The 25,349-nt window shown below is 37.6% G+C and overlaps 1 protein-coding gene across 2 annotated transcripts in view; it reads left to right on the plus strand.

The window, feature by feature from the left end:
- The window catches only part of ttk (ttk protein kinase), a 37,944-nt gene extending 13,357 nt beyond the window's left edge, over positions 1-24,587 (plus strand). The window contains exons 8-23 of one of the 2 annotated variants that reach the window (XM_052024750.1): positions 1,197-1,285; positions 1,589-1,667; positions 2,516-2,627; positions 3,524-3,604; positions 4,449-4,624; positions 5,265-5,398; positions 5,513-5,681; positions 5,776-5,868; positions 8,830-8,987; positions 10,946-11,097; positions 12,247-12,371; positions 13,468-13,545; positions 17,598-17,774; positions 19,339-19,429; positions 22,223-22,320; positions 23,064-24,470. In XM_052024750.1, the coding sequence (XP_051880710.1) occupies positions 1,197-1,285; positions 1,589-1,667; positions 2,516-2,627; positions 3,524-3,604; positions 4,449-4,624; positions 5,265-5,398; positions 5,513-5,681; positions 5,776-5,868; positions 8,830-8,987; positions 10,946-11,097; positions 12,247-12,371; positions 13,468-13,545; positions 17,598-17,774; positions 19,339-19,429; positions 22,223-22,320; positions 23,064-23,141 (1,890 nt within the window). In that variant the 3' untranslated portion in view covers positions 23,142-24,470. Of the gene's footprint in view, positions 1-1,196; positions 1,286-1,588; positions 1,668-2,515; positions 2,628-3,523; positions 3,605-4,448; positions 4,625-5,264; positions 5,399-5,512; positions 5,682-5,775; positions 5,869-8,829; positions 8,988-10,945; positions 11,098-12,246; positions 12,372-13,467; positions 13,546-17,597; positions 17,775-19,338; positions 19,430-22,222; positions 22,321-23,063 lie in introns of both variants that reach the window. The other variant, XM_052024749.1, reaches the window with a different exon arrangement.
- Positions 24,588-25,349: the final 762 nt, after the last annotated feature.

Below are 25,349 nucleotides of genomic sequence, written 5' to 3' on the forward strand. Positions count from 1 at the left end.
ATTGCTGTTTGAATTAAATTTATTGATTTGTGCTGCTTTTTGGTTGAATGGATTCAGATGCATGAGATTTCACAACAGCTCAGTGGTCTGGATTGTGCAATAAGCAGGGAAGTAACAAAAGCACTGGATGTTTGTCTTGGATTCTCTAAACAAGCCGCTTGGTTCCTGATCTCACGTGGCCAGGCATCACTTTATAGTTGGGAGAATAGCTAGAAAGACACTGCTGAGAGCATATCTCAAGAATACAGGTGTAGAAGTCACAAGCTGGGAGGAGCAAACCACTCAGCCTCAGTGATGCCACGTCCTTGTCAGGCAATGGCAGCTTTGAGGAGAAAAAATGAAAGCCAGATGGAAATACCTGTGTACCTTCAGTAGGTGGGTGTGTGGTTCCAGAATCAGACTTCCAAGACATCTTGAGACCCATTGGTAAATCTGCACCAAGGAATAATGTTTGAATTAGGGAATTGCCAATGAGCTGTTCAGAATTTTAGTATGGAGACTTGCTCAAATTTGGCATCGTCCACACATGCTCCTTCAGCCTGACACATCTGTAATATCTGAGCAGGTAAAAGACTCTTCAACCAGTCATGTTGGAGGATGCAATCTGAAGGATGATGAATCTTCAGTAAGCAGAATAATTGGGATTAAAAAGTATATACATTTTAAAGAATTTGCACTCTTATTTTTGAATGAGCAACACACGAGTAAATTGCAAAGCAAAGGCCAAGGAGAGAGAGAGAGAGTGTGTGTGTGTAATAATTATCATGGCACAAAGAACTCATACTCTTGAATGCATCAACTCTAACATTTTCATTTGGATTTACACAGTAATTTTAGTGGATAGTTGATAAGCAGGAACTTCAACCTCAAGCTTTTTGTTGATTTCAATGCTGAGCCTTTCGACAAGGTACTTGTTTTACAGTGCAAATGTACTTGTAGTGCAAGTTGTAGTTTTGTTTAGTCTGTTAAGAGTGGTGAATGCTTTTAGCCTATCTTAACTATCTATGCAAAATTGGGTCAATGTGTAATTTATGCTTGAATGTGCAAGGGTTATTGACACTAGGTTAAACCAAGGTTGTTGTTTATACAAAGTTGGAAAATTAATATTTTTTTGTAAAAGAACACTGGCTCAGCACAGCAAGTGCAAATCCCAACCCTGCTGCCCTTAAACATAAAAAATCCTTTTATTTTTATAGATCTTGCAAGCAGATGGTGCCCCCTTTCAGCCAACAATAAATGAAGCAGTGAGTGGCTCAAGGAGAATGGATGTTTCTTCCATAAAGATGTAAGTATTAAAAGAAGATCATAATTATTTAACTAGTGACCTTGAATACATGTTTAAAAACAGATTATTAAGGGGTGGCTTTTTCAAATGTGGTGTTGACTTTCATACTGAACAGTACTTGAGATTTTTGGCATTTAGTCAATTGTGAAATAATTTAGTTGCCAGATAATTTGTGGCAACATAGCATTGGTTTAAAAATAAACTACTTCTTGCAGCAATAAGATTGCAGAAATACTTCAAACTTCATAATCTAATTGGTTGTGCTTCATTTATTGGACAACATATTGTTGTATTATTTTTCAGCCAAACCTGTTCAACAAAACCAGCACAAGCTCAGTTGTCTGCATTACCTCAAGCAGATTTATGTGCCTTTGACTTGAAGGTAACTTATTTCACATTTTATTATATTTTGGGTTAACATTGTAGACGGGTAGCCAAGAGAGTCTAATACTTCTAGGTCAGCTCGTTGTGAAGTCATTCCTTCCTATAAAACATTTGTTTCTTGAGTGCCTCCTGATAATGTCATAATTGATATTGACAACTTGCAAGATTTCAGATTAACAATATTAATAGCCTTGTTAGCTTGCTATATCGTAAAATTGTCCATTCCTTTGAATTCTTTTGTAGTACAAGTGTATGAAGTGGTATTATGTCAGAAAATCTGCAGGTTCTACTATGGCTTTGGACGGATGAAAGGCAAATTCCAGATATTGAAGCTCCTTGCATGGTTTTTTTTTTCCAGAATTTTCAGCTTTTATTCCAAAATTAGTTTATGCTCAGGACTTAAATAAAGTAATTTGTCTTTGAGGTGTTGCCTACTTGTAAAGGAAATCTGGAAAAATATAAAATACGGAATTGTAGAAATAATGAGTATGCAAGTTTTACTTTCACTCACTGTAATTAATCTTGGTCACTAATCTCTGAAGTGTGTTTTTTTAAAAAAAATGAAGTTGAGAAGAAATTTATCTATCCAGAGGATGGTGAATCTTCAGAATTCTTTATCCATGAGGGATGTGGTCACTTAGTCACTCAAAACAGGTTGATAATTTTTTTTAGATATTAAAGAATGTGGGTTAGTGCAGGGGGAAAGTGGTGCTGAGGTAAAACATCGGACATGATCTTACTGAATGATGGGGCATGCACAAAGAACTGAATAGCCTACTACTGCTTCTATTTATGTTCTGCCAGCCAAGTATTATAAATTAATTAATGTTTATTTTATACTTTCAGTACAGTTCATGTGGTGTCAATTTCTTAGATTCGCAAAGTCCAACAGATGGCAGTGAAAATAACTCCCCCAGCTTTTCCTGTGGCAGACCATTTACTTTAAAAAAGCCAGGAGGTATGCGTTTAATAAAATCTGCTGGTTTAACTTAATTGACTTGAATGTTGTGCATTGATTATTAATGAACACCTATGATGAAAGGATTATTTTACCTTTTTTATTTGGAAGAATAAGGGGTATATATAAATCACTGTGTGGTATGTGAGCTGAGAGCTTAATGGTGCTTAAACCTAAAGTGTATTTTCTATGGTGGGGAAGAGGGGAAGTGACAGTTAGTGTTTTTTATTTAAATCCTGAGAGGCTGATGCATTGCCAGCAAAGTCGGTCAGCCATATTTCACTGAATTTTGCAAGTGTTTGCAGGATTAGATTCAAGGTAATGGTCCCTATTTTGTTTTACTTACATTTTAGCATGCAACATTCCATTTGTCATGAATGTTAGCCGTTTTCAAAAATTTCTGAATGAGGAGTTATCACATTATGCAATGACAGCACACAAGTTATCTTTTGAAAAGAAGAATGGTTAAGGCTAGATCATTAAAAGTAATGGAGATGCATAAATGTTTTGAAAGATCTTGAAGGTTAAGGGGAACTGATGCAGAAGATGGGTTGAGGCCAACATAGATGATATGATGATATTGAATGGCAGGGTAGGCTTGAGGGGCCTGGTGCCCTACTCCTGCTTTTGTTTTCTTGTGTTGAGGGATTGCATGGCCTATTTTTTTTTCTTATCCATTGATCTGGTAAAACATTTTGGAAAAGACTCTGCTTTCTGTACTTTGCAGTAGTGGTGAGGGGAATTTTAGCCACTTGGAATGACGCACAATAGAATATAACTCTAACCTCCTGTGGAAGCCCTTAACTTCCTAACTTAATATCAGGGAGAACAGCGGAAAAGGCAGGTTAACTTCAACTGATCCTTGTGTCTGTACGCTTCGCATTTTAACCTTTCAGATGTAATGGCTGAAAGTCAGATTCCTCAGAACTCTGGAAACCCAGTATCTGAAGGGAGACGAGAACAGCTGGATCCAGCAGGTACATGACTGCTTGTATACAGAAGCAGCAGGAATTATTCCTTCCAGTCTTGAAATTTAACCTACCAAAAGTGGCTGACAACTGATTTCCAAATCAATCTGTGATTCAGTGCCAAATCTCCAGTTCCTAGCTATAACTTCCAGTGTCGACCTTTCTCCTGGGTAAGTGGCCAGCTGGTTGGCTACTGATTCCATAACATACATTTGGCAAGTCCTGTTCCCTACACTTGAGATACCTGGTCATCACAAAGCCCCCTTCCTTCCTTCCTGTAGTTATTTGGGCTGGTGTGTCAGTGCATTTGTTATATTTCAATGAACTGGAAGCTTATTCCTTACATATTTTCAAATTTTAATGCAACAGAACTATGCCACTTGCAATTTTTTTTGAGCTTTTTTAAAACCGTTTGATTGGCCTACCCTTAATTTTTACGTCCTGTTTTTAATCTTGGATGTCGAGAATGAAGTTACATTTTTCTGGGTTCAAATGCCCAGGCTCTTGTATCTCCTGTTTTTATCAGGTTTTTTGACTTGCCAGTGATGGCAATGATAATGTTTTCTGGAAGTTATCTAAGTGTAATGATGAATATGTGAATAAAACTTGAAGGGGAAATAGGACAGGAAATATATTTATTTGTTCCTTTTCAGAGTCATTGTAATCTCCATTATAGGAAATTGATGTCTTTTATTCCATGTAACATCATGCATGTGATGTATTCAGCATAATGTTACAGACTCTTCCTGTGAAACTAATAGTGCATTTTAAAAAAAACATGCAATTCACTTCCTTACAATGTCCCAAAATTGAAGGCATAAGTATGATTTTTTTTTTTAAATTCTTCTTTCAGCAATTCCTGATCAAATTAAGGTACAATATAACAAATCTGACCATCTTAAAGAAAAGGAGTTGGAGGAACTTAAGGTGCACAATGTTGGTGTGATAAAGAAACAAGAATGCCCTGCTGCAGAAGCTGTGAAGGGGAAAGAGATATTTGGCAATGGTTTCAGTCACATGTCACCTGAGGTAGTAGACTATTTTTGTGTATTTTTCATTTCAGATAGTTCATTTTGTGCAGGTTGGAATTAATATTTTATTGCAACTTCAGGATTTTCTGGTCTATGTTTTTGTAACCCTCTAATCTTTGGAATGCCAAATGGATGATTGTGTGAAAATGGAGGTCAAATGCTTGTGTAAGATAATTGATCATCTCTATTAATTATAATCAATTCCAAGATGTTGATTATTAACCATTAGAAGATTTAAAAGGGACCTGAGGAGCATCTTCACGCAGAAGGTGTTATAAGCAGAGGTATAATAACGACATTTAAAAGACATTTGGACAGGTACATGGATAGGAAAGGTCTGGAGGGATGTGGGCCAAATGCAGGTAAATGGGACTAACTTAGATGGGCATTTAGGTTGGCATGGACGAGTTGGGCCAAAGGGCCTGTTTCCATGCTGTGGTACTCCTATGTCTATAATTCTGATGGGAGGATTCATTAATTAAACTTTTAACTACTAACCTCCCTTTTACTAAAATTAGTAGGTATTCCAAATGAGTGCAGTTATAAATGTCAGAATCAATAAAGGAAGACTACACAAATTCTGAAGTGTAATGTTGGCATTTTTGAATGTATTAATTTTGTTTTTTCTTAAATCACAGACAAGTGAAGCACCACTGAAGAAGGCTGGTGTAATGCTTGCTCCAAAGAAATTTCCATCCACTAAAAGTGCAGTTTCAAAAGTGTCTGTTTGTCAGACACCGAACACCAAAGTGCCTCATTACTATGCAGGCAGGTAATGATTCTTTCTGTTAAATTGATAATATATGCTACAGTTGCTTAAGACTGGTCTTATGCCTTGTCTTGTATTTAATCTCTAAAGTATAGCACTCTGGATTTTTGTTTCAAGTTCACAGACACCAATTGTGAGCAAATCTGCAATGGCACAGGTTTCAACTCCAAACAATTTTACACCTGTTTCCCAATCTTCCATTAATTTTCCACCTAATGCAGCAACACCACAACAACCTGGTCAGTTTCAACAGTATGGATCTTCTCAATTTCTGCCACAGTTGGGGGTAATAACATATTTCATTTTTTCTAATACAGTGTATCATTATGAAACTGAATTGTACTGAGCTTAATTTAACATTTATTATTTTATTTGGTTAGGTTTCGGGGACATTTTCCACCGATGAAAGTATTGTAGTTAAAAAGAAAATCTACTCTATAATAAAATTACTGGGAACAGGAGGATCAAGTAAGGTAATCTGCAATTAATTCATTAATTGAATTTTTAGATGATTTACAACAACACAAGACTATAGCATTGCATTGAAGGACATAAATTTAAGTTAGATTAATGCAACATTTCGGATAAAGACAAGATTACATGTTCATTTGAATGTTTTATCTTCAGTGCAAATAACTCTTGGAATAAATCTTGGTGGAAAACAGTGATGCATGTAGAAACCATGGAATCATTGAACAGTTAACTCAATGCTGCAGTGGAAGACTTTGGGACCATTCTTAGAAGAAACTTCAGTGGTCTGAATGCTCATTCATAATTGCCTTGTGACTGTAGATGTTTGTTCAATTTTCCCAACAAGGAAGTATTTTACAACACATGGGATTAAGAGTAGTGCAGCCTGCACACAGAGTAGCTGAAGAGATCGAAAGCAGAATTGAACGTTTGCTTTCCTGACTGGAAAGAAGAATGGTGGTACTCTCAAGGGATCTGTGTTAAAGCAGGTTTTTCTTTTAAATGTGTGACCTGTTGCACACATCAGGGTATAATTTCAACATTTGCACCTGATCAAATGTAACAAACAATAAGTATGTTTGGATCATATTTTTGGAGGATATAATTTCCTGCATTTGGCAGATGCAGTCAATTTAATGCTGGAAAATATGTTGCCAGTTTTGTTGGATTGGCTTAGGAAAGAATTTTTAAGGGGCTGGAGAAACCTTGCCATCTGGGATATACATGCACACATTTTGAGAGTGGTGTGGCAAGTTGAAAATGTGTTTTAGAAGCATTAAGGCTTTTATATGTGGAGGAATAGAGTATAAAGCAAGGGAATTAAAATCTTTTTAAAGCACTGCTTGGGCTTCAGCTTGTTGTGAGGTTTACTTGAATTATACCAAGGATGCCAGACTTCGATTAAGAGATGGAAGAAGTTGGGGTTATTTTCCTTGTAGTTGTGAAGGTTGAGGAAATGTGATGTATTGAAAATCACAAAGGGTTTTGGAGTTTATTATATTAAAACAAAAAGGAAGATTTGTTTCTAGTGGCAGAACAGTCAGTAACCACAGGATGCATATTTATTATTGGTACAAGAATTGGAAGCAGTTTGAAACTTTCTGCTGAGTTGTGATCTGAAAGGATAGTGGAAGTTGAGTCGCTAATTTTCGAAAGAAAAATGGATAGATCCTTGAAGGGAGGAGAAAAATGGGAATGGAGAGCAGAAGAGTGGGACAAAGTTGGTAGCTCTACCAAAGAGCTGATGTAAGCATAAAGGGCCAAATGACATTGTTTTAATTCTGTAGTACCCATTCAGCTTAGCTGCAAAATGTGACTTTTCCAAGAATAATTACAGTAAAATTGCCTAATATGTTGCATTCACAACTACATTATATGGTATGTAATTAAAATATGCTAAATGGGAATCTTAAGGGGAAAAATTGGAGGAGGTTGAAATGAGAGACTACTGGAGCAGTTGAAAAGAATATGATGGCAAAGGGAATTATGCAGCAGATTATAGTGACTAGGAGCACAGAACCAAGTCGGGATTTGATACTCTTGATCATGCTTTTCTTCTGGAGGTATCAAACATAAGCTATCCTCTTTGTGTGTAATACCCAGCTTCACTTTTTTTTATATCCTCCATCACTTTGTCAGGTTATTTATCTGATATGTTTAAACTTAAGGAAGGCTGGTCATTGTCCCAAACCCTCAAGAAATTTATCTAAATAATGACAATAGTGGGCATGATCAGTAATCTTGTAGATGACATAAATGTTGAAGTTTTTGATAGTGTAGAGGGTGTTCTTGGGCTACAGGATGTTACGATGTGTTGAAATGGGCTGACAAATGGCAGATGGTGTTTAATCCAGATATTTGTGAAGTGACACAGTTTGGGAGTACAATGAGGCTAGAACATACACCATGAATGGTAGGGTCTTAGGGAGCATTGTGGAACAGAGGAACCTTTTGTGTCTTACTCTATTTTGTATTTTGATTAAAATAATTGATGTTTTTGTCCCTAAAAGATGCATCGGGGCAACTTGCATGCCTATTTCCATGCTGTATGACTCTGATTCCAGTGCAATTTGAGTATGTCTTAAGCTGAGCCAGGTTGTGCCCAACTTTTTCCTGTTTGGTTCTCAGCTGATCTTCTGACCCCTATTTACACAAATACCACCACTTTCTGGTGTTACTGTTACAATGTTCTCCATGCTAGCCTTGTATTTCCCACCCACTGTAAGTTTCTACTCACTTAAAATTTGCAGAGGTATTCCAGCCTCTGCAAGGTTGGTTTATTAGTTGTTGACACTCTTGCTTACCTACAGTATTTTCCAGTTTCACAAAGGAACCAGGCGAAATCCTAATTAAACACAATTATTTTGAGCAGCTTTTGTCACCAGCTGTTACGCCCCTGAACCAATCTCACTTTTTGCCTCTGAAGAATAGGTGCTTTCTTACCACGCTTTTGGACTGTCTAAAGATATTTTTTTTTGCATGTTAAGGAGACTGAGGCAAATTGTTGTTGTTAAGGTATCTGATCATACACTTGATCCCAATAGAAATTCATTCTAACCCTAGCTGGTTAGTTGGAAAGTGGAAAAAAAAAACTGGAAAATGTGAAGGACTGATAAAACAAATTTTATATTGTTACAAGGACTGTATAAATCTGCACCTTCTGTGAAACAGATGGCCACCTGTGTCTGTGACCTGGCGTCAGAACAGTTGCATTTAAGGCTAACTGGAAGACCTTTCATTAAAAACATGAATACACTGTGCTTCTACATATTGTTCTGTTTTTTCCCCCCTATGCTTTCCCCAATAAATAATTAAAATGTTCAATAAGCAGGATTGAAAAGGTAAAGGAGGTTTTATGGATGGTAGAGTTAAAATGTTGTTTCTGTTTTTAATCTGGGTGCAGACTGAAAAATTGAATTAGAAGAATTGTTTATCTGGAAAATATACTGTTTTACTCCTACCAGGTGTACCAAGTTCTAGATCAGAAGAAACAACTGTATGCTATTAAGCAAGTGAATCTAGAAGATGCAGATGAACAGGCAATAGCTGGCTACAAGGATGAAATTGAATACTTGAAACGCCTACAACCACACAGTGACAAGATAATCAAGCTTTTTGATTAGTGAGTAGTTTTTTTAAGCCTGATGACTTGGCATCTTGAGTTGAATTTTGGCTTTGTGTATTATGTAACGTCTTCTGGGCCAGAAGCAATGTAAGAACGTGGTGATCAAGTATAGACTCTAAAGCAGGGGATTTGAAAACAAGGCCAAAGGCTTCAGAAATAATGTTGGGTTTTATAGGTTAGGGCCAAGATCAATGATAAGGGTGCTACCTGTGCACATCTTTTCAAAATAAAACCTGTAGCGGGGATAGGCATGTGGCTCCTTAAGCTTGTTTTGTCATGTCAATATTATGGCCAATCCTCAAACCTGTCCACTTTCCTGTCATTTTTCCCATATCTTTTGCTTTTCTTGGAGTCTAGAATTCTATTGGTCTCATCCTTGGAAATACTCAGCCTTGAATATACTCAACAATTGAGCATTTGGAGCCATCTCACTAGAGTATTTTAATGATTTACAGCCCTTTTTGAGAGCAGGAATTTCTCCTTGTTAAATGCCCATCTCCTCCTGTCTTTGCCTTCTAGTCCTGTGTGTGCTAGCTACCAGAAGCAGCCTCTTAAGATCTACCCTGTGGTGCTCTCCGTAATATGAGATTATCTCTCTCAGCTAAAATCTCAGGAAATTTAGGACTATCCTTGTATCTCTCCTCCTTCTAACTGAAGAATCTTGTGAACCTTTTGCAATTCCACAAGGAAGTGTATATACCTCCTTGGGTGCAGAACCAACGTTGCACATGTAACTCAAAGTATGGCCACACCCTTGTCCTGTACAAACTGCAAGACTTCCTTTTGCACTCCAAGCACCCTTTCAGTGTAAGTCAACATGTGCCTAATTGGTTTCTGTACTGGCATACTAATTGTTTCATACACATTAATTCAAATCCCTCTGAACACTACATTTTAAAACATGATAAGTAAATGTTATACTACCTCTTGCCAAAGTGTATAACATAACCTGTCTTTCTTTGCAGATTCTTTATTTTCATTGCAGCTCACTTTTACACTTAACTTTGGATCATCAGTAAATATGGGTTATATTTTTATATAGCTTTCAGTATTGACTTCGTTAACTTGCCACAATGGATCACATTTCCCATGTTGTTTATTTTTCAGATTGTATTATGAAATACTTTACTTATTTTTTCCATTGTTTAACTACCCTTGTACCTCTTGATTTCCCAATTTGCTCTTCATACCCATGTGATTTTCTTTGTCTATAATGCTAGTTGCATAAGTGTCATGCTTGAATTCAAAGCAACAGTCTATCATATTATAACCACCGTTTGCAAGGATTCCTCAATGTGATATCTAGTTAACAGTCCCTGTGCAATGTCCCTTGTCTATTTCATGGCATGTTATTTTGGAACAGAGTCTCAAATGCCCAATGAATTTGTTCACCAAATTATTTTCCCATCTCGATTTGTCCAGTCAAAGTGAAGATTGTAGATGACTGCAAAACACTGGTTTTAAAAACTTCACTAATATTTTAACTTCCTAAATACATTAGTTTTACTTTTGTTGGCTGTGGCTTCTATTATTAAATGCTGTCAGGTCTGTATTTTCCTTCCAAAACCTGTCTATGCCCTCCTTTTTTGACCAAACTTTTGGATGCTGCCCCACTAAATTATGGTGTCACTTGGTATCAAATTTTGTTTGTTAATAAACATGTGATGTGGCTTATCATGTACTATGTTAAAGGCACCATATTAATACATATTAATGTTAATATTCTGGCTTAGCAGCTGTAAGGGAGCCAATAGATTGCTCCTATGAATGACTTTGATGGGAGCATCCTATTGGCTCCCCTACAGCCAATGGACAGCTCCACCCAAATAATTCAACTTTTCCATCTCCAGGCTAAGACTAACACCCTCCCTTGCCCCACCTGCCCTCTATTTCCACCCCCCCCCACCTCTACTGTTTGTCTTTTGAAAACCTTCAAATTTGTTTGTTTAATACAGTGAGATCACAGATAATTATATCAACATGGTAATGGAATGTGGTAATATAGACTTGAACACTCTGCTGCGAAGAAAAAAGGTCATCAATCCACTGGAGCGCAAACTATATTGGGAAAACATGTTGGAAGCCGTTCACACAATTCATCAGCATGGTAAGTGTTTGTTTTAAACTAGATTTAACAAAAATTGACATTCAGTTTTTTCCAGAGCGCACATTGCAATTAAAAAAAAAACTTGTCTAAGTAATTGCGAATGTTGGTTTCTGTTTTGAAAATCTATTTGATTTACTATCATTCATAGAAGGTAATTTGACAACCTTCCCTGGTCTGGCCTCTATATATTTGCACATAGATCGACGTAGTTGACTGTCAACAACCTTTTTTCAGGAGCAATGAGGGTTGGACAATAAATATTGTGAATGGGGGGGTGTGTGGGGGAGGGGAGGAAGGAGGAAAAAAATGCTCAATGGTTACCTTTTCTGTGTAACACATACAAAATCCTGGAGGAACATCGTCCTGATGAAGGTTCTTGACCCGAAACATAGACTGTTTATTTCCCTCTATTGATACTGCCTGACCTGCTGAGTTCCTCTAGCATTCTGTATGTGTCGCTCCAGACTCCAGCATCTGCAGAATCTCTTGTGTCACCTTTTCTGTGGAAATGTTTTCTAGGCCTTTTGACTTTGGGGATATGTTTGCATGATGACTCTTTGCAAGCTGCTCTCAGCAGATCTATTCATTACATCTATTATAATCATTCTCTTTTTAAATCTAAATTCCATCACTTTCAGAATTACTAAAAAATTTTTAAAATCTGCTTACCTGTACTGCACTTTGTCTTGGTAACCATAACACTGTATTCTGCATTCTGTTATTGCCTTTCCCTTTGTACTACTCAATGTACTTGTGTTTTGGAATGATCTGTATGGATGGCATTCAAAACAGTTTTTCACTATATCTCGGTACGTGTGACAATAACAAACAAATTAACAATTGCATTGTCAATACAGAGGTTAAGGAACCAGAAGGCTAGTATCTGTGATTTCCAAGTCTTTCCTGCTACCCCCTCCATTTTACTTCTCTACAAACACTAAATTAGGTCTAACTCCCTGGCTTAAGTAAATAATATCACTAAGAAATTTCTGTTACAAGTGACTAGTTTTTCTTGCAGTTTGGTTAATTTTTCTCTTAAGCATCTTGAATTTCGTAGAGTTTGCATTTTATTCAGCATGATTTGTGGGCATTTCAAAATTGTCATAAATTCATCCTCGCCACATTAGAAAGCATTTTGTTTTTTTTAAGGTATTATTCATAGTGACCTGAAACCAGCTAATTTTCTGATGGTTGAGGGAATGCTGAAGTTGATAGATTTTGGCATTGCAAACGAGATACAACCAGATGTGACCAGTATCAGTAAAGATGCATTGGTGAGTAATATAGAGTTTTACAAAGAATTTGGTAGCTTGACACTATGTACAAGTGAACATATCAGCTCTATTTGCTAATTCTGCAAAATGGTAATTACATGCTTTATTCAATTTCCAAAGTTTTGTTTAGTTGATTTTATTAGGGCCAAATTTTGCAGATGGATTATAAAACCACTGTGACTGTACATGATTTGTACTTGGCCTGAGCATGAGGATTAATTTTTACAAATAACTTTGTCATTAGACTTTAAGTTGGTATTATTTAACTTAAAAAAATTTAATCCAATCCAAATAGCTGTACATTTTTACTTCTGGAAGAAAAATGAGTATAAAGTTTGGTGTCCAGTTTATTTCGGCTTGTTGCCACTGCAGATGGCAAAAGATTGAGGTGGCTGTGGAGGATCTGAGAATTGATTTTTTTTTTAAAAATTGTTTTTTTTCCCCTGAACTTTTCCAGTGATCACAGCAACTCGTATAGTCACTATTGGAAACCAAGCCTGTGTCCTGAGATAATGAAAAGCTTGAGAAAGCTGAAGCTCCTTCTAGCAATTAAATAAGCTGTACTAGGGACTGTTTTGTCAATTCGAATTCATGCTGCAGTCAACAGTCTGATGCTTGCAAGCTCAATTGTCTAGAAGGGTGGTCTGCAGTTGAAATAAATGAAAAATAACTGCACTTCTAGGAATAATTCAAAAGCAAAATACTAGAGATGCTGGAAAACCAAAAGCAGAAAATGCTGGAAATACTCAGCAAACAAAGCAACAGCTAGGAAAAGAAACAGAATTTGCTTGCACTGTGGACAATACAGTGATGCACCTAGGCTTACAGATTTTTTCCAATTATTAGTTTATATAAATGTAATTTTTTCCCGCTCTAGTTGTCTCCCATTAGCAAGAAAAATTTTTTTACCTCTGATCAAGTATTTTTTGGAAAGGGGAAGGTTAGCAAATTGGATAAGTACACCTTCTTTGAAAGCTACAGTAACATTTGAAGGGATTTCAAGGAAAAGAGAGAACATTGAAAATTTGATCATAATATGGATTTTAAACCTGATTGGTTCACTAATCTCAGAATATCAATGTTATTTCTCTCTCAGGTGGGCACATTAAATTTTATGGCACCTGAAACCATTAAGGATATTTTCTCCAATGGTGAAAGCAGACATAAGTCAAAGGTAAGAACTGTCACCTGCATGTTCTATATTTGAATAGGTTTCATCTGTATGTGAATATATATTTTGCTGTTTGGTATGTCTTGCAGTTAAAACTACTAGAAAAATTGTTCTCATGTTTTGAAAATGAATTGCTGGTTTACAATAAAAACTGAGACTTGTGGGGAATGTCAGAAAGGAAAAGGACACTCTGATCTGTCACAGATAGGAGCTGATGAATAAAGAGATGAAAGAAGATTGGGACTTAAGTGCCCCAATGGAAGAAATGAGTGAGGGATATTAGTGGATGTGAGTTTACCAGGGCAACGAGAGAGGTGAAGGATTACAAAAGATTGGAAACATTAACTACAAGGGAAAAGAAGGGAAAAATGGCAATGAATAATTTGGGACCCAGGTGACAGTATGTAGATCACTGTTATTGTGATAAGAGAACTGGGGTAAGTGTATGTAAATGGCTGTTATTGTGATGCGAGGACTGGGGTAAGAGCACATGGATAACTGTTATGGTGATACGAGGAAGATGGAATGTGAGAACTGAGAGCAGCAAATAGTGCAGCCTGTACATCAGGCAGTGCTGATAAACAAGTGACATTTGGGCAACTATGGCAGCTTGGGGTGACCTTGAACAAGACCACTCTCACTTAACCCTTTTCTACAGGTTTGGCTGGTTTTCTTTGGCAGCCATGTAAAAAAAAATAGTGAATTAAATAAGAAATATTATAAAGTTATGAATGGAGTTTCTAATGTGGACTGGAAAAATAGATTTAAAAGGTAAGTCGGTAGATACAAAAGGGCACATTTAAGGAGAAATTTTAATTCTCGACAAAATGCATTCCATTGGAAAATAATTGCTCTCAGCAGAATGATCCATCTATGGTGAATTAAGAAAGTTAATGATGGTATCAAATTGGAAGTGAGGGCATATGAAGATTTATGATGGGCCAGAAGGTTGGAAAAATAGAGGAAGGAAAGAATTTATGGAAAAGGGAGAAAATACACTGAGAGTTTACAAGAAATATAAAAATGGATAGTAACAGCTTCTAAAGGTATATATTTAAAAAGAAAGAGAACAGCTAAGGTAAACATTGATCCTTTAGGGAATGAGATTGAGGAATTGATAATGGGGAATAAGAAAATGACAGACATGGAACAAATACTTTGTCTTTATGATAGAAAACACAAAAGGCATTCCATTAATAGTAGAAAAGGGAGGAGGAACTTAAAATAATAATAATCAAGGGGGGAAAGTCAGCCAATGGGATTAAAGAATGACAAACCCTCTTGAACTGGTGGCCAGCATTCTAGACTCTAAAAGGAAGTGGCTGCAGAGATAATGGATGCTTTGGTTGTGATCTTTCAACATTCCTTAGTATCTGGAAGGGTAACAAGGGGTTGGAAAACAGCAAATGTAATGCCTTTATTTTTAAGAACCTGGAACTGGACAGGTCATTCAGCCCACGATGTTGTGCCAATCTTGATGCCAATTTATACTAAATGTCCTCGTGTGTATCATCCATATCCCTCCATTCCTCTCATATTCATGTCTCTATCTAAAAGCATCTTAAACTCCACCAAGCTGCCTGCTTCCACTACTACCCCTGGTAATCTATTCAGGCACCTACCACTCTCTGCATGTAAAAAAAACTTGCTCCTTACATCTCCTCCTTTAAACTTCCTCCCTTCTAACCTCAAAAGCATGTCCTCTGGTGTTTGACATATTTTAAAAAAAAAGGCAGTAGACAGTGGCCCAGTTACCTGATAAGGGAAAAAATGCTGAATCAATTATGAAATGGAAGTAGGGCATTTAGAAAATCGTAGCATAAATTTGGCTTGTGAAAAGGAAATAGAGTTTGAAAAATACATCAATGTCCTTTAAAGATGTTACAAGTAGCACGGATAAAGAGGAACCAGTAGATGGGTTCAAGTGTTTAAATTAAAGTGCTTCTTAATTTACTGAACACATATAATTTGTAGCATTGATAAGATTTCTTTACTAGTCACATGTACATCGAAACACACAGTGAAATACGCCTTTGCGTAGAATGTTCCTGGGGCAGCCTGCAAGTGTCACCACACTTCCTGCGCCAACATAGCATGCTCACAACTTCCTAACCCGTTCGTCTTTGGAATGTGGGAGGAAACTGGAGCACCTGGAGGAAACCCATGCAGTCACGGGGAGAACGTACAGACTCCTTGTAGACAGCGGCCAGAATTGAACTCAGGTCGCTGGTGCTGTAATAGTGTTACGCTAACTGCTACACTACCATGCCTGCCCATTGGGATAATAAGTTAGCATGGGCAGAGGACTGGTTAACAAACAGAGAAAACTGGGATAAGTGGATAATTTTGAAGTTGGAGAGCTGTAACTAGTGTGATGCAACAGGCATCAGTGCTGGGGCCTCAACAATTTACCTTTTATGTTAATGAATGGATGAAGGGATTGAATATATTGTAACCAAATTTGGCAATACAAAGATAGGTGGGGAAGCAAGTTTTGAAGGTGTTGCCATGAGCCTGCAAAGGGTTATAGACCAGCAAAGTGAGGTGACAAAAATTTGGTAGTTTGAGTATAATACAGGGGAATTTATTGTATAGTTACCCACTTTGGTAGGTAGAATAAAAATGAAGAGTACGGTTTAAATGCTGACACCCTGAATGCTACAGTCCAGAGGGATCTGGGTATCCTCATCCATAAAATAAATTGCAATAAAGGCCAACATACTATCTGCCTTACTGAAAAAAAAACTCTTTCACATTGGGCCTAGCCTCATTGGAGTTTGGAAGCCATTCAAGATTTTAAGGGGGCTTGACAAGGTAGATGCCATAGGGTGTTTCCTCTCATGGAGGTTTCTAGAACCAGGAAACATGTTTTCAGAACAGGGGTTGCCCATTTAAGATGAAGAGGAATTTCTTCAGAGGCTTGTGAATCTTTGGAAGTTCTTTAACCCAGAGAGCTGTGGGTGATTATTGAATGCTGAGAAAGATTTCTCGTCTTTGATGGAAGTCGAGGTCAATGGAGAACAGACAAAGTAGAGCTGAAGTCTAGCTCTGCTCAGCCAAAGCCTTGTTGAATTGTGCACCAGCTTTGAGGGTCCATATGGTCTTCTCCCATTCCTGTTTCTTACATTCTTACCTGATTTCTTTTAAATTTGTACACTTTTCTGGATGTGGGCATGGTGGGGCAAGACGATCCTTTATTACACATTCCTAATTACTCTGAGAAGGTGGCAGTGAGCCACCTTGAACCACTGCAGCCTTTCTGGTGAAGATATTTGTGCAATACAGTTGTGTAAGAAGTTCCAGGATTTGGACCCAGTGAAGTAAAGCTATCTATTTCCAAGTCGAGAGTTAAGAAGCTTGGAGGGGAACCTGCAGGTGCTGGTGTTGCCATGCACCCGCTGCTAGTACTTGGTGTTAAAGGTCATGGATTTGGGAGGTGTTGGAATGGCTGAGGCGAATAACTGCATTTTGTGGGCAGTACACACTGTAGCTATTGTTTGCCAGTGGTGGCAGGAAGGAATATTTTGGGAGCTCTTTATGGTGCCAAGTGGGCTACTTTAATCTGGATGTTGTTGAGCTCTTTGATAGTTGCTGGGCCTGTACTCATCGGCAAGTGTAGAGTATTCCATCATACTACTGATTTTGAACCTTGGGGTGTCAGGAGGTGATTTACTTGTCACAGTGTACCCACTTTCTGACCTGCTCTTGTAGCCATGGTATTTATGTGGCTGGTCCAGTTGAGTTTCTGGTCAATAATGACCTCCAGGATGTTGATAGGGGACTCAGATATTAATGTCATTGAATGTCAAGGATCGGAACTTATACCCTCACTTGATGGAGCTGGTCATTGACTGGCAGTTCCCTAGTGGGAATGCTACTTGCCATTTATCAATGCATGCCTGAGTATTGTCTAGGTCTGTGTACAGGCATTGGCTTCTTTGTTTGGTGAGTTAAGAGTGGAATTTTATTATAATGTTCAAGATCTATTCCTGAATGTTGCTTTACAAAAAGTATACAAGTAGAATATTCAAATTTCATTGCATACTTCATTACAGATTAGTCCGAAGAGTGACGTATGGTCTCTGGGCTGCATCTTATACTACATGACTTATGGAAAGACTCCATTTCAGCACCTTACAAACCAGATCAGCAAGCTGCAGGCTATTACAGACCTAAACCATGACATTAAATTCCCTGCTATTGCAGAAAAGGATCTTCTTGATGTACTGAAGGTATGCAGTTTGCTATCAAGTAATAAGAAAAATAGGACAAGTGAGTATGTGTGGGAGAAGAACACTGGGGGGGGGGGGGGTGGAGGAGAGGGGAGGGGGTAGCTTTGGGGACATGAGGCTTACCTGAAATTAGAAAATTCATTGTTCTTGTCACTGGGTTGCAAGCTACCCAACCTGAATATGAGATGTTGTTCTTTCATTTTGCACTTGGCCCCTCCTTAGCAATGGGGAAGGCCAAGGACAGACAGGTCAGTGTGGGATTGGGAAGGAGAGTTAGCATGAAGTGCAACTGGAAGTTCGAGATGGGCATTGCAGTTAGAGCACAGGTGCTCCAGAAAATGGTTACCTAATCTACTCTTTGTTTTGCCAGTACAGAGGAGGCCATGTCCCCGGTTTTCTCACTATCGCAAGTGAGTGTATTTAGAATTATCCCATCGACTGGATGACCTTGTTTACACTTCATTTCCATAGCAACCCTGGCCCCAGCATATCAGAAATAACTATCCATCTCTCCCCCACTCTCTTCATAATTCTGCTTGTTTTCTCTTTCTCAATTCTGGCAAATGGTCTTCAACCTGAAATGTTAGCCCGAATCTTGTCAACCTGAATTCTTCCTCCACAGATGCTCTCTAAGCCAATATTTCTAGCATTTTCTTTTTAATTTTGGATCTCCAACATCTGGTATTTTCCTTTTGTACTTTGATTTTTCCAGTCATAAATGTTGAAGCACAGGATTTGATGAATGGATCATTTGCCTCATTTACCTCCAGTTCATTCTCCATGTAAACAGTAATCCTAATACAGTCATCCTGCTTTGTTACCCTGTTTTATTTCCCATTTCCTTAGACAAGGTAGTTATGTATGCTGTTCGATTGAACTCTAAAGCTGAGAAGAACTTGTTGCATAGTTGGACCAAGATGAGACTTGGGATGAAAAGCTTATTTACGAGGCTTTGCTTGAGTCAGGGCCTTTCTACCAAAGGAGGGAGGAAAAAAAGAAGGACATTTTAGATTTTTAAAAATAAAAGTTCTATGTGGTGATTAGGGAACAGTATTTTGGCAATCTTAAATTGTCATTAAATGCAAGGACAGAAGCTATGAGTCAATGGGTTATTGGCATTTGAGATGATTTGCCACAGGGTGGAGTGGAAGCAGAAATCCTTGCATCTTTAAGGAAAAAGTAGATATTTGAACCAGAAGAAGATGCTGTGCTGTTGCAATCGCGTGAAGTGGTGGATTTAGCTTTGAATTGGTCCAGAACACTAGTCAACACCATTGGGTGCCTTCTGTCCTATAAACTTCCACATATCAAACATTAAAGGCTCACGTTGAGTCTGATGTCTTATCTATTGTACAACTTGTGGTGCAGTTCTACAATATCTGTACTTGAATGGTACATTGATAATCAAAGTTAAATATTAATTATTTTGGGGGAGAAACATTCACTGTTTAAAATTTCTCATTGCATATAGTTGAGGTCTTCATTTGTATCATGGCTTATAATCTAGAAGTTATTGTGTTGTCCCTGCTTACTACATGAATTGAAACTTGTTTCATATAAATAGAAATGCTTGCTCCGGAATCCTAAGGAAAGGATATCTATTGCAGCGCTGCTTGATCATCCTTATGTACATCTCCAGGTTCAACAGCAATCAGGTAAGTCACACAAACTCAATTGCAAGGAGTTGATTTAATTTCAAAATCTGCATCCTTTGCTAAGAGTTAAGATCTTTGGCAAAGAAACCAGAGGAAAAAAATTAAGTTATCTTTTTGTTTTCAGAGTTGTTATGGCCTCAAATACACGGCTTGAAAATGTGATGATTCATTATTAACCTTCAAAGGGGAATTTAAATGGAATAAAGAGAGAGGGGGAAAGGGCCTAATTAGCTGGCTGTTTTTAAAGGACTGCAACAGGCACAGTAGGCCAAAGTGGGCAGTAAATTCAATGACTTGTACGCCTGGTTGTATGTGTCTTTGTGTTAACGCGTCTAAAGAAGAAACCAGGCCTAGTCACTTAGCAGATATAGCATTTAATTTGGTATGGGATCTCTGGGAGAAAGTTTACAGAAACTGATACTGATAGAAACTTTGAATTGGCAAGTCAACCCAAAATTGCTGAAAATCTTCAACCAATTCCACATTTCAAAAGATTTAACTTATTCTAAATATTGGTCATTTTATTAAAGTCAGATGATAATTTCTACTGAGTGGTGTTGAAGCTCATGTGGAACCATTAAAAGGCAAGTTTTCAAGAGCAGACTAAAACATGGAAAGTGTGCCCTTTCTTCAAATTCCCAAAGTGGTAAAAATAAGCCAAGATTCACTGCTCATATACAAAAACAAATAAGGTGAACTCAAATTTTATATACGAAGCTAACATGCAGGTAAAACAAGCAATTGGAAACAGGGTTGATACTGCAAAATCATTCTCCTGGGCATCAGTGGTTTGGTTCCACAGATTAGTTAAGCAATAACTTAACATTATCATGTTCATAGAATTGTTCTTCAGTCAATGTCTGATTTTTTTTTTCCCTTGCATCCCAAAGAGGGGAGACCAGAAGGGTGGCATAGTGGGAACAGTTGGGAGAGAATGGCCCTGGAAGTCCTCAACATTTATTGCAGATCCCATGAAATTTCATGGTGTCAAATCAGGCATGGGTGTGCGAATCTTCTGTGATGGCCACCTACAGCCCTCCAACTCGGGGGGGGGGGGGGGGGGGGGGGGGGGGGGCGAAGAAAAGCAGAGTAAGGGCACAAAATTTGGTTGGAGAACTACGTCATCTGTTTAAAGAGTGGCTCAATAGTACCACCAGTGACTGAACTGGCCAGGTTCTGCCTGATTGGTCTGCATCTTTGGGATAAGCTGTGTAGCAAAACCACCTTGCTAAACGGAACAGATTTATCACAGCTCCAGCACCACACTATCTGTAAGCTCATGTCAACCCATCCCTCAGTTTACCATTATCATTAACCAAAAAGACCAACCATAGTCCATTGATGTAGAAGACCATGTCAAACGCAGAAAAAGAGTAAAAATTGAACCTATTTAAAGGTTGCTTTACAGACCTGTTTAGCTTGATTACATTAAGAGATGTGATGCTTAGGATTTATTAAGGATACCTTATCTGACCACTTGGACTAGAGAAAACTATATTGGGAAATTTGTTTTCCAATTTAAAATTATTTATCTACAAGCAGGGTTTCTACATTTTTGGGAAATTAGAGGCATGGAGGTCATTTGTAGAGTTTGAGGTATATATAAACATATAAAAAAAATTATTAAGAGACTGGACTAGATAAGCTAGAGAGGACCAGTGAGTCATGTTAATAAGTTATGCAAAGAGAACCTTCACTGGTTATCTACTGAATAGTAGATCTCTGGAATAGTTTTCTGCCTCTGGTTAATGTTTATTCTCTGTATTCTTTAAAGGGAAGGCTGGAGTAATGCTTTATACAGGATTAGGCATCCTGCACCATGTATCAGGATCTCTTGCTTCAATCACCAAAGGGATTGGAGAGGAATTTTCCAGTTTTTTTTAAGCGTGGCTTGGGTTTTTAATAAATCAATGATCTGCATTTGTGTAACCTTTCATGATGAGGATATTTCAGAGCACTACAGCCAATGTAGGAAGTAGCAGCCTATATGTAGAAAATGTTGCAAGGAATTTGTACAGTAAGCTCCTATAAACATCAATGTCATAATGGTCAAGATGAACTGTGTGTGATGTTGATTGAGGGATGAATATTGGCCAGAGACCAAGGATAACATTCCTGCTGTAAATTGAAATAAAAAAAACTGCAGTTACCAGAAATCTGAAACTAAAACAAAAAGTGCTGGAAAAACTCAGCAAGTTAGGTGTCATCTGAGAAAGAGACATGTCAACGTTTTGGGGTTCGGTCACAAATTTGAAACATTGACTGTTTTTCTTTCCAGAGTTTTTCTAACACTTCCTGTTTTTGTATAATGTTGCTGCTCTTTGTTATAGGGCCATGGGATCTTTTGCATTCACCTGATGAGACACTTCGTTTATCCATCTCCAGTGGTGCATTTATCTTTTGGTACTACATTAAAATATCAGTGTAGATTTTTGTTCATTTCTTAAATGGCACTTGAGCTTGTAATCTTCGGACTCTAGTGAGAGTGATACCAATTGAGTGTCATTCATAATTTCTCACATAAAGGAGGGAATGAGCCCTGCACAGTTACAGTGTATGCAAGAAATATGAATTTTTTTGTGAAAATATTTAGTGCTATACTTGGCATTTGAATACAAAACGAGAAATTTGTATTTCTGAGTGAGGGTTATGAGCTTGGAATGCTAAAATATTGCAGGGAGCTTCTGATTTGAAATTAAACTCTAAATGAACAATTTTGAAAGAGGAATATGTATTGTTCTGGTTAAACCTAGTTTGCATATTGGACATAACAATTTAATACTTATTTTGTAGTAATGGAACCCAACAAGGAATCCAGAAAAGAGATGCATCATATCTTGAGTCAGTTGGTGGCTTTGAATTCTCCAAACAGCATCACAAGGGCAACCAGAGTAAGTTGTATCCTATGCTTTAAAATATTTTGAATTTGTGGGTAATTGCTATGTAGTTAAATATTTACTTCTTCCATGAATCACTGCAAAACCTGTCTTTTTGTTAGTAGCTTGCTGTGTATGCCCAGATCCCATAAATGTACAATATTTTATTAGGTACTTCATACTACTTTTGAGTACTCTAGCTGTTTTGTACTTTTCTCTGATTACCTTGTTGTAGCAACCACTTAGGTTTCTCCTTTGTTGAGGTGGTGTACATAAAATACTATTTGTTGCCTTGTGATGTGGTCTGATTATAGTTTCTTGGCTACACGTGTGTTTAGTGGTTAGCTCATTGATTTGCCACCCCTTCTGCTTTTTATTTTGTTTTACTCACCATCCCCAGTTCAACTATTTGCCACAACAGATTGGCTGAAACAGCAGCATTCCTCAGACTGGGAATTCACCAGTGCTTTTTGTTTTTAGCTTGCACTCAATATGCCAAAAATGAGCGTAACATGTGAATTGTATTTTTATCACTGCTTATTTTTATTGAAGCTCTTGTCTGTTTGGCATCACCATCATGCAGAGTTTATCAAAACAATTATAAATAGAAGTTTGTCTGTGCACTGAACCTGCATTCCATTTTCATCCTTTTTGCTAAGCTGCGTCATTGATTGTGTATTCAGTTCTGTATTATCACTGTAAAGATTTAATGTGTACAAAACAGGCCATGCATAACTCTTATTCTCACTTGTTTTTAGGCCTTATGGGAACAGTGTAACAATGGTCATGATCTTGATGTATCTGCTTTTATGAAGCCATCCCAGCACCATTTGTAGCAGATATAATGTTGCATTCCTCCAAGGAAAAATCTGGATCAAGCCAGAGAAAAGCAGATTCCTAAGACTGGGACTTTGGATCTTGCAACTAAAAGAAGATGTAGAGCAATAGAACATTGATAAGATGTTGCTTGTTTGTGTATATCTAGCCTGTTGTGTGTAACATCATAGCATCTTGTCTAGAAAATGTTTACCCTTTATCTGTGGTAGTACAAGTGTGTAAGACTGTGCTGATCTAAAGGGGAAGGACTGAAATAGCAACCACAGCTTACTAATAATTTTTTTAAAAAATGCATAATTCATGGTGTTTTCAAATAATCTGATAACACGTGTCTTTTTTTTCCCAAGCACTTCTAGGTTTAGAAGTCCAGGCTGGAAAAATGTTCACTCTATTCCATTAATCTTGGAAAACCAGTTGCTACTGCACGTGCCTGTTACTTTTACATTTTACATTACCTTCTAGATCTCCTGAAAAATAATTTTGGGCAGAGTTCCTATTCTTGGAGCTAAGTAGGGGCCATCCAAACTCATTCACATACAGCTACCAGAGATTTGCATTTCAATCTTTTTCAGTTGGAGTTTAACACAAGTACCAGAGTTGCAAAGAAAAAATTCTAACCCATTGTGTCACTTTTACATTTGAAGCTTCAGAGCCTGAAATTGGTTTGATCGACCATTTGGTATTTGAGGTGTGCAAATATAAATTTTTGTGCCTGTACAGTGTTTTCTTTTATATAAGATCGACATCTGTGATGCACTTCCCAGCTAACACTATACGCAACGCTGAATTAATCTGTAAATACTTTTGAACTATACCATTTATTAAAGTTGATCCATGCTAGATATATATGTACTCTTGTATTTAAAAAAAAAAGGGCAACTCTTGGCTCCAAGTATAAGCTGTGATTTAGCTGATTGCAATTGTTACTGATGTACATGGCCTAATTTGTAAATGCAAATAAAAAAGTGCAAGAAAGTGCAATGTACTTCAAACAAAGAAGTTGCCCGAGGTGAATTTGCCCTAAATGTTCTGTGTAATGGTAATAGTTTTATCCTCTATTAGCTATTTCTTGTGAAACTTGCAAAAATTGAAGAGATATGATTTAGTCATTGAAAATTTGAGTAATTTGTGATAACTGTTTAAATTGATGCCTTTAGGAGAGAAGAGGTATAAATGTGTCAAAATTTAAATTTAACTACTTATCTTGTACTTTTTTCCCTCCATTTAAGCAACAGGTAATACCAATAATTGGCATTGAATTGCAGTGCAAATGTAACACCAGTGAAGAATTAACAATTTGTGGCCACATTTGCTTCAAAAGATATTAATCCTGTTTTAAAAGATTCCCTGTTACTTCGTGCAATTTATTTCTCACCTTAAAAAATGTAAATTGGTAGCTAAAATATTCATATTCCAATTAAAACGATCAGCTATTACCTTTTCCTCAAGCTTTTTGCGAATAGAGTCATTAGAGTTTTACAGCACGGAAACAGGGCCTTCAGCCCAGCTGCTCCATGCCAACCAAGATGCCCATCCAAACTAGTCCCATTTACTAGCCCTTGGCCATAACTTTCTAAATCTTTCCAATCCATGTACCTGTCCAACTGTCTTTTAAAAGTTGTTATTGTACTTGCCTCAACCAATTCCTCTGGAAGCTCATTCTACATACATATCATCCTTACATAATGTAGTGTACAAAGTTGCCTTTCAGATTCCTATTAGATCTTTCCCCTCTTACCTTAAACCTATGCCATCTAGTTCTTGATTCCCAACCCTGAGTGCATTCATCCTATCTATGCCCCTTATGATTTTATACACTTCTATAAGATCACCTCTGTTTCTTGTGCTCCAAGGAATAAAGTCCTAGCCTGTCCAACCCCTCCCTATAACTCAGTCCCTTGAGTCCTGGCAACATCCTTGTAAATCTTTCTTGCACTCTTTCCAGTTTAATAACTTCTTTCCCATAGGGTGACCAAAACTGAACATGGTACTCCGATTGCAGCCTTACCAGCATCCTGTACAACTGCACCAGGACCTCCCAACTTTTATACTCAATGCCCTGACTGCTGAAGGCCAGTGTGCCAAAAGCCCCCTTCACCACCCTGTCTACCTGTGACTCCACTTTCAGCTAATGTCAAAGATCTGTAATGGACAAAATAGATGAATTCTAGAATTGTGAAAATTGCCTTGATGTCAACATTTGACAC

The sequence above is a fragment of the Pristis pectinata genome, chromosome 10 (genome assembly GCF_009764475.1).
Source record: "Pristis pectinata isolate sPriPec2 chromosome 10, sPriPec2.1.pri, whole genome shotgun sequence".
NCBI classification, from domain to species: Eukaryota; Metazoa; Chordata; class Chondrichthyes; order Rhinopristiformes; family Pristidae; genus Pristis; species Pristis pectinata.